The sequence below is a fragment of the Pinus tabuliformis genome, chromosome Q (assembly GCF_031772625.1).
Source record: "Pinus tabuliformis cultivar Carrire ecotype Pingquan chromosome Q, CPIR1, whole genome shotgun sequence".
Classification (NCBI taxonomy): Eukaryota; Viridiplantae; Streptophyta; class Pinopsida; order Pinales; family Pinaceae; genus Pinus; species Pinus tabuliformis.
The window spans coordinates 765,236,936-765,247,027 of record NC_142296.1 but is presented as its reverse complement, the minus strand read 5'-3'; the positions used below and the strand labels follow the sequence as shown (position 1 = coordinate 765,247,027).

The window sequence follows — 10,092 nt, the reverse complement described above, 5'->3', positions numbered from 1 at the left end:
CTACAAAGCAATCCAGCTTTAGCTACTTATCCAACTGTTCCCTTGTGCTCTCATGCTTTCATTACCTTCTTTCTCCAAACCTAATGTATGCCAAAGTACTCCACGAATGCTAAATTGACAAAAGGCTCAACTAACAAAAGTTGGATCTCTTCGGGAAAATGGCTCTGAAGTCTTTGGGTCAGGTTATTATGCGCGAGGGGTTTGGTTAGGGTTTCAGCCGAACCCTGCAGCTGCAGTAACCGTGTCGCCCTCCGTCCGCTCCCGCCGCTACTGCAGACATCGCCTACCCTCCGCCGTTACCCTGCCGCTGTTGGTTTTCGCAAGCTCTGCGCTGAGGGTCCTCTTCGCCGTGACTCCGTTTTCTTCCTGTGACGGTTTGCAAGTTCTTTTAACCTTACACGGTCCGTTAACTGTAACTGCAACATGTCTTTTTCCCCGGGATTCTCTACTCCACAAGATGTCCGCCGTCCCAAGGTGCAGCTGGCCATGGAGGACCTGGAGGCCGTTGATTATTCTGCTGACCCATTGGAAGGGGTCTCCATATGGCGTACTCCTTATGCCACATCAGAAGGTATGTTTAACTCTGACTTCCCTGGAAATTTCTCTCAGTTTTCCCTCGGTGAATCATCTAGGGCTCAGCCTGTGGTCCTCCCGGATGAACCTCCTACCTGGCCAGCCCTCTCCACGCTGCCTCACTCTCCGGCAACCCTTGTTTTTGTCTCCGGATGCTTAAACCCTAACCCTGGTTTAGCCCTCCCAGAAGCTAGCTCTTTTTCTCGACCGCCGTTTAACCCTGCTCTGCCTCCACCCTCCGACGGTCTTGCGGTCTCCTTTGGTCTTTGCTCCGGCAGCTTCAATACCGTACCCCCGTTGTCGGGCCCCCCTTTTGCATCCGGCTCCGGCATCCCTATCACTCATCAGATCTCGGCCCCTTTGAATGTCACCGCCCCGCATCCTGGACAGCCCCTGAATCCTCCTCCTCCGCGCGGCCCTAAACGGAAATATAAGTGTTTCAAATCCAAGGAGGACGATATTTTTCTCAGACTAGAAGAGGATATCCGGTGGGGAGAAGCGATGGATTTTGCAGATAGGGTATTGGTTGGTCGCATCAGGGGACGCAACTACACGGCGGCACAATTGAAGACCTGGGCAACTAAAGTATGGGGGCATCATTTGGTGAACATCCCTCATGTGCAGACATTCGTGAGGGGATGGTTCGCACTGAGATTTTCTCGTGCCGACCACACAAATTGGGTTTTGTCCTCCTACTGGCATTTTGAGCATGCCCCAGTGCTCCTTAAGAGATGGACACCCTTATTCGACCCTGAGACGGAGCAGATAGGCTTTGGACCAGTATGGATTAGGCTCCCAGGGTTACCTCTCCAATACTGGTCCGAAGATATTTTCAAACATATTGGAAATGCACTTGGCACATTCATGGGCTATGATAAATCCTACCATCAGACGGGCATGATGGCTTATGCCAGGATTCTCGTCAACATGGATACCAGAGGCGGGATTTATGAACACATAACTATACAGTGGAGAGACTCAGCTCGCAAACAGATTATTGACTATGAGGGCATTCCCTATCGATGTCGCAAGTGCCACAAAGTAGGGCATCTCTTCAGGGATTGCCCTCTCCTCCGCAAAGGGTCTAGGAACGACAAAGAAGTTGGAGTTGACCCTCCCCGGGTCACCTCCCCCAATCAGCAACCTGTTCAGCATCTGGGGCCTCAATTGCACGAACAAGAAGGTGCTGACCCTCAGAGCTCTCCTGCGGACGCAAATACTGCCACAATCCCAGAGGCACCTCCGTCTACTTCAGCTCCTGATCAATCAGCGCCACAGCAAGAGGACGCATCGAACTCGGGTATGTCTTCATCCCCCCCTTCTTTGATATCTCATGCATCATGCACTGCATTGGGCATATCTCCCCTCCCTCCATGCTCCGATCCACTCCCCTCTTCTTCATCCCCTGCTCCTCATCCCGTTTCCACACTCTCTCCCCTCACTTGCTCCCTCCCTCTCCCCCCACCTTTGGCCCCTCCCCTATTGATCACATCGACCCTCACTTCCCTCTCTATTCGAGCGTCTCAGTCATCTCCTCGATACGCGCTGCGATCCTGGTCGCGGGACAAGGGTCCTGACGCTGTTGGTCTCGACCCAGTGAGTGTCACCTCCGCTCTCAAGACCTCCCGAGGTCGACCCTCCCGTATCACCAAAGCTAGGCATACTGCAGATGAATAGGTCGCCCTCGGGCGACAGCAGACTATCTTTAGGGCACTTAGAGCAAAGAATGGCCCTCTGCCCCTTCCCTCATGAAGGTTCTATCATTTAACTGTCGAGGGTTTGCTAGTTCATCCAAAAAACTAGCGCTCAGGAGGTTACTCAATTCGACTCATCTGGACATTATTTTCCTGCAAGAGACCCTGTGCTTGGCTGAGCCCCTTACACATACCCTCTCCTCCTGGCTCCCTAGCTGGACATTCCATGCTTTGGATGCATCTGGGCGATCTGGAGGACTGGCTATCGGGGTCTCGAACAAAGCTGTGGATATTCGGAATCTCTGGGGAGGCAGGGGCTTCATTGGCCTAGACATTTTTGTCCATTCTATTGAAAGAGATATCTGCATAATCAACATCTACGGCCCCTGCACTGACAGTGTCAACTATTGGAGATCATTAATGGAATATGATCTTTTACAAGCTGATAACATCATTCTGGGAGGGGATTTGAATTTTTCCCTGGGTTTCTGTGAATCATGGGGACATATGGCTCAGGTCGACCCCCTCTCCGAAACCCTCGCCACCTTACTGGAGGATTATAAATGGGTGGACATCCCATCTGCTCGCTTACAATACACCTGGGCAAATAATAGGAGCGGGGAACAGAGTTTAGCCAGGAGACTCGACCGCTTTCTTATTAAGGAAACCCTATATAACAGTCTCCCCAGAATTCGCCAATGGGTCAGATCTGGTGGCATATCCGATCACAGACCTATCTTCCTGGAGGCTGAAGACCTTAATCATAAAATCAAGAGCCCCTTCAAATTTAACGCTTCTTGGCTTCAGGACCCCTCGTATATCCAGCTCCCCTCTCAGGAGAGCAAGGAACGATATGCCTCCCTTATTGCAAAACGCACTCAAATTATGAAAGAAAGGGAAGAAAGTTGGAGGCTGAGGAGCAGGGCTATCTGGCTCACTAAGGGAGATAACAACTCTAAATTCTATCACAAATTTGCCAATGGTCGCAAAGCCATCAATACGATTTGGGAGCTAAAAGATCACCATGGCCACACTGTTACATCACAACAGAACCTGGCTAGATTGGCCACTGAGCATTTCAGGGGCATTTATTCTGCTCCTAGAGACATCAATATATTGGAAATCATGAGAGTTGCAGAACTCTTTCCCAGATATGTTGAACAAGACGAGGTGGATGAGATTCAAAAGGTTGTAACCTTGGAGGAATTGGAAGCTACACTTAAATGGTTTAAGAAAGATAAGAGCCCTGGCCCAGATGGATGGACCATAGAATTCTACATTTCTTTCTTCGACATCTTGGGGAATGACCTCCTGAAGATTGTAGAAGATAGTAGAAGGAGAGGCAGGATATCTGTTGCCATCAAATCCACCTTCATCTCCCTCATTCCTAAATCCGATGCTCCATCCTCCTTCGACGATTTCCGGCCCATCTCACTCTACAACTGCCTCTATAAAATCATTGCCAAGATAATCGCCAACCACCTTAAGCCCATCCTCTCGCAGCACATTTCCCCTGAACAATTCGCTTTCTTGCACCATAGACAGATCCATGAAGCCATCGCCACTGCTCAAGAACTCATGCACTCCTTGCAGATCAAAAAACAGAAAGGAATGATACTTAAAGTGGATCTCTCGAAGGTTTTTGACAAAACCAACTGGCTGTATTTAAGACTGCTGCTAACTCATCTTGGCTTCCCCTATGAATTTATTAAATGGACGATGAGTTGCATCACCGATGTATCCTACAGTGTATTACTCAATGGGGAAGCCACCCCTTTTTTCACTTCAGAGAGAGGACTCAGGAAAGGGTGTCCTCTCTCGCCTCTGCTGTTCTTACTAATCATGGAAGGTTTAAGCAGAATTATCTCATCAGCCAGGGATAGACATCAATTGACTGGCATCAAAATTGTGGACAATCTCTTCCTCACACATCTGTTATTCGTTGATGACATCTTGATTTTCCTTAATGGCAGCATTGGTGACTCCACTTCACTCCACAATTCCTTTCACCTCTTTCAACAAGCCACGGGAATGAAGATAAACGAAAACAAATCCATGATCACCATGGTGGGCTGCTCCAATCACGAATCTGCATTTGTCACTCAGCGATTTCCCTTTGTTCTATTGAATCTGAAGGATGGAATTAAGTACCTTGGATACAGACTAAAACCATCTGGCTACAAAATCGCCGACTGGTTATGGCTAATTGCAACAGTGGAAAAGAGGTTACAGGTATGGTACCATCGATACCTCTCACGTGCAGGCAGACTAGTGCTCATCAAGGCTGTCATTGAAGCCACACCAGTCTATTGGATGGCTCTTGCCTGGATTCCTAAAGGCATTCTGAATAGGCTCCAAAGTATTTGCTGCAGATTCCTTTGGAAAGGACAACAACAGGGGAGACTCTATGCTTGGGTAAAATGGGACACCATTGCCAAGCCCAAGCGTTGGGGCGGTTGGGGCATCAAGAGATTGGACTCTTTCTCCAAGGCATTGGCTGCTAAGCTTGGATGGAGGCTACTTACCTCAGATGGCCTTTGGTCTCAAGTTGCATATGCTAAATACATCAAACCACAGACCGTTGTGGATTGGATCTATTCTCATCATGGCCCCAATCACCAGATTTCCAACATCTGGAAAGCAGTCATTGGCACCATACCACTGCTGCGCGATGGCATCACCTGGCGTATAAAGGAAGGCAATGCAGTTCGAATCGGGTAGGATCCATGGGTTGGATGTGGAAATGCCCACAGACTATCGGCTGATCTTATTAGACATCTCCAGGGCAGAGGGATTACTCACATCAAGCATATTGGAGACAGTGCAAACTCAACGTTCCTTCAGCAAGCGTGGTTATCCGCCCGAGCTTTGGAAATACCTGCACAGTGGACTATCGAATGGACGGAGTACACATCTGCTCTATCTCAAGCTCACATCAGGCTCACTGATGGACCAGATGAGATCATTTGGGCTTTTGCCAAGCATGGAATTTATACACCCAAGCTTGGATATCTTAAACTTATGGAACCTTATAGACCCCCAGAAATTCTTCCCACCTGGAAAGCACTCTGGAAGCTTAAGGCAGCCCCCCAGACGCGATTGTTGATGTGGAACATCCTATTCGATAAAGTCCCCACTGGCACCAATCTCATGAAGAGGTCCTTTTATGGACCCTTCCGATGTCACCTCTGTCAAAGCGCAGAAGAAAGCACCGATCATTTATTCCTTTTTTGCAGCTCTTCATATCATTTCTGGAAATCTCTTACTTCTCGGATCCCGTCATTAAAAGATTGGCATGGAAACAATCTCAAGGAAGCCTGGAATGCCTGGTGCCAAAATCACTCGAGGAGAGCCATTAATATGCCTCTTCTGGCATGCTGGGCCATTTGGATCGCACGGAACCAGTCAATCTTTAATCTTAAAGCCCCTCACTGGCCTTCCATCGTCCTCCACACGGTTGCAGATTACAATATGCTTCCTGATGAGGATCCCCCCGCCCCGCCCCGCATCATCAGACCTGCACCAATTGATTCATCCAAACCTTGGGCTTTTTTTGATGGCTCGGCCCAAGAAGCGGGCTGTGGAGGAGGTGCTATCCTCCATCTCAACGAGAGGCATTGTTTCAAGCTGCAAATAAACCTTGGGAGAGGTACTAATAACTATGCTGAGTTGTGCACCGCTAAACACATTATTCATTTTGCTATCCACAAACAGTGCAGACACCTGCAGCTATTTGGAGACTCTAAAATTGTCTGCAACTGGCTGAATGATGCATCTCATTGTCATTCTTTTTCTTTGAGGCATATACTTGATGAAGCAAAGAGATTGACTGCTGCTTTTGAATCTTTTGTTTGCCATCATGTATACAGGGAGCAAAACACCGTCGCCGACCAGCTCTCCAAAGAGGCCGCGCATAAAGAAGGAGAAGACTGGCTGATTCAGGAGGAAATAGATGGCACATACTACCAGCACTATCACAGACCATTTGACGACCATTTTGGCGAGGGGCTATGAAGCCCACACTATATTTCAGAGTAGCTTTTGTTTATAGTATGTACATAGATACTGTCTAAAACATGTTTTCAGCACAACTTTATTTTTGTTTATCTACAGCATATATTGCTCTCTGCGAAGAGCACAGTCAATTTTTGATCTCTGACAAACTATTTGGAAATGCTCCCTGCGTGGAGATATTTTGGAGTACTCTATTTTTTTGATCTCGATAGGCATTGCTGCCTCCATATGAATATGCTTCGGCATCTGCAAAATGTAATTTCTTAACACATAATAGAAATTACGACTTTTTTCCAGGGGAAAAACAAAAGCTGTGAACTGATCCTCAGAAACATTTTTATCATTGAGGCCTTTATTTTCTTAATTTTCCTTCATTTTTCCTATAATTTCCTTTGCATGCAAATTTGTTTCTCTTCACCTTCCTTCTCTCCTATTTTCATTATTTCTCATAAATAAATGTCAATTATTGCCTCTTTTCTGTTAGATGATCCAAAAATACAATTTTATCATAAGTTATAAAATTAGAATAAAATAATTATTAATTTAAGATATTAAATTAATAATTATTATTCTAGAATGTTTAATTATTTAATGGAGACTTTTAGAATTAGCATATTGTTGTAACTAGATATGACTCTCCAAATGTGTCGTATCTTAGGCTCTATTTTAGGAGATTAGTTAGCTAGTTGGTTTGAATAACATTTATTGTAAATGGACACTTGTTATTTAATAAGTGATCCATAATTAGAGGTAGTTAGGACATGGAACTTATAAATAGCTCATTGCAAGAGTGTTTGTGTTGTTCGGGTGTAAACTCTTGCAAAATCATATTATGTAATTGTTTTTTCTGATTAATAAAATTATGTGTCTGAGGACACTTCTGCCATTATTGTGGCATCAGAGCTCCAATAATGCTGCAGTTGATTTGAGTAGGAGATTGAGGAGGAGATTCCAGCTCTATCAGATCGTGGAAAACTCAACTCCGTTGAAGTGATTAGTGAAAGATTGGTATGAAATTTGCAAAATTTTTATTAATTTTAGATCTCCCAATTCAAAAATCATTTTTTAAAGCAGCAAATGCAAATCTGTGTTTTCTCTGCGCCTGAGAGGGTTGGGTTCCTTTGCCTTTCAAATTCAAGCTTCTAACTTGAATCCTGGCCGCCGGTTTTAGTGAATATGCTTATGATTAGTAGCATCTCGATCTTTTTTCGCAAGCCCAAAATCTATGATGTAGACCTGATTTGCTCTTCGCCCAAGACCTGTGAGAAAATTCTCAGGCTTTACATCACGATGAAGAAAGTTCTTTGAATGGACATACTCCATCCTGTTAATTAGCTGATCAGCAAGCATTAATACGGTTTTCAAAGAGAACTTTCGATCACAAGAATTGAATAAGTCTTCAAGACTTGGTCCAAGAAGGTCAATAACCATCACATTATAATTTCCTTCCACTCCAGACCATCTTATATTTGGGATTCCAGTTCCTCCTTGAACAATTCTATAAACCTTGGCCTCGTATAAAAGCTATGGGTGATTAGTATTTACATTTTCCAGTTTAACGCCCACCTCTTCGTTTGTCTGAGTATTGACCCCCTTATAAATTTCACCAAACGAACCACTGCCAATTTTTCGGCCAAGTCTGTACTTTTCTCCCACGATTGACAGCCGCGCACTTTCCTCTCAGGGTTGTGGGAAGCTACAGAGATACTTTCAAAGGGACTGTTTCATGCAACTCCACATTGTGTTGAGACAGCCCAGTTGTTGAATAGACAGTGAATGTGTGACTGGTCACCTGAAGTCTTGCAGTTTTCAGATTTTGTTTGCAGAGTTAATGTTCAGACTCGACAAAGGAAAAGTATGGCTCGATTGTACTGGATTTACCTGCGTAGCATGGAGCATTATGAATTTTGTTAACTAATGTAAGCTAATCTATAGAAGTGTGCTCGAATGAATTGCGCATTTGTAAAAGGTGCTCTGGAAGCTTGAAGAGATAGCGCTGAAGCCGTGTGCCAAAGACTAAAAAAAATCAAGCTTCTTGTGAGCCGCTAGCCGCTTAAATCTGGTGGTAAAGCATAAAAGTTTCTTTATGTTATGGTAAATTAAATAAAATATTTATGCTATAAAGTAAGAAGGAATAAGCGGCATACATTTTATGGAGGAATAAGTGACATACATTTTTATGTGGGGATACTAATGACTGTTTTCATAAAAGTACGTGCCTAAAAGTGAACACCTTCCTAAAGTAATTCAAATAGTTATCAACGAGACATTCTCCTTTGGGCTTAATTGTTATTGAATGTAAGCATGTGAGTTTATGAACAAAAGAGAGATAGCAAGTGGAATGTGAGAGAATGAGTGGAGTGTTTCCATGAGAGATTTAGTGAGAATATTTATAGGAGAGATAAGGATTTTTTAATATTGTATTTTGGAGAGATATGGAGTTTTTTAATTTATTGTTTGTGGAGTAATAAGGGGATTTGTAAATTTTTGGATTTTAATTGTAATATTTGTGGAGGAATAAGGTCATTTGTAATTTTTGGAGTAATAAGGAGATATTTTTTTGTAATTTGTTTTTGGAGAGATAAGTGTGGCATTGTAACTCAAAGTAATTTTACTTTGAGGGGGGGTAACTTTTTTTTACCAGATTGTGCAAAAGCACCATTGTAAAAGTCAAATTTTGAAAGTTGCCTTGTAAAAATTTGAGAAATTGACTAGAGCCAAGTGCAAAGCTTAGTCAATTTTCTCCTATTTTGACGACTATTCGAGGGTCAAGGCCAAGCCCCGATAGATCATGTTTTTTGCGTGGTGTGTTGTGTTGAATATCTTGTCATTTCTGTTCCGATTCTTGGTGCGACGCTTCAACGCTACAATGTCTAAGTTGATTAATTTGTTTTCTGATTCCGACAAACTTGAAGGCACAAAATCTTATAAAACATGGCATTGTCTCATCGAAAGCATTCTCATTTACAATGAATTATGGCAGGGTATATGTGATGGAGATGTTAAGCCGAATAAACCCACAGATGCAGCTGCACTAGCAAATGGGAAATCAAGAATGCTAAAGCCTTAGCTCTTATTAAATCTTCTGTGAATGATGAAATGTATGTCCATATAGAAAATGCTACAGATGCATGGTCTGCTTTGAAAACTTTTAAAGACCTCTTTGATACTCAGCCTAAATCAAAGAAAGTCGATCTACAATTAAAATTGTTGCAACAAAAATTAACTGAAGGCGGTGATGTTCTTGAATATATCTCAAGACTTAAGAATATTAGGCAAGAAATTATTAATGCTGGTTTTCCCACAGTTGATGATAGCTTTATGGTCACAATTGTAATTGTTGGACTTCCTTCTTCCTACACGCATTTTTTCGAGACTCTACAAGTAACTGGGAAATTAGAGAAACTAAAGTTTGATGAAATCTGTGAAATATTAACTCAACATGATAAAACTTTTGGGAAGAAGAAGAAAGTTGGTGAAGATGTTTTTCTCACAAAAGCCAACACTAGTAAGTCATCAGCAGACAGTTCTCGAGGCAGAGGCAGATGGAATCAGAATCAAGCAGCACATAATCGAGGTCGAAGCCAAAGCAGAGGAAACAATTTTAACAGAGGGGGAAGGAATAATTTTCAAGGTAGAGGAAACAACCAAGGAAAAGGAAATTTTCAAGGACAAGGAAACAATAATCAAGGTAGAGGACAATCTCAACATAGAAGTCAAAGCAGAGGCAGAGGAAAATCTTCAGGAAGAGGAAGAGACTTAAGTCAAATTGTGTGGCGAAGATGTAACAAAGTTGGCCATTATGCTGAAG

At 43.6% G+C, this 10,092-nt stretch overlaps 1 protein-coding gene across 1 annotated transcript; it reads left to right on the top strand.

The window, feature by feature from the left end:
- Positions 1 to 423: 423 nt before the first annotated feature.
- Positions 424 to 6,281, top strand: LOC149221737 (uncharacterized). The gene is made up of 3 exons (XM_089387466.1): positions 424 to 1,873; positions 2,428 to 4,984; positions 5,090 to 6,281. Exons 1-3 carry the CDS (start codon positions 424 to 426, stop codon positions 6,279 to 6,281), a joined length of 5,199 nt encoding a protein of 1,732 aa, XP_089243592.1.
- Positions 6,282 to 10,092: the final 3,811 nt, after the last annotated feature.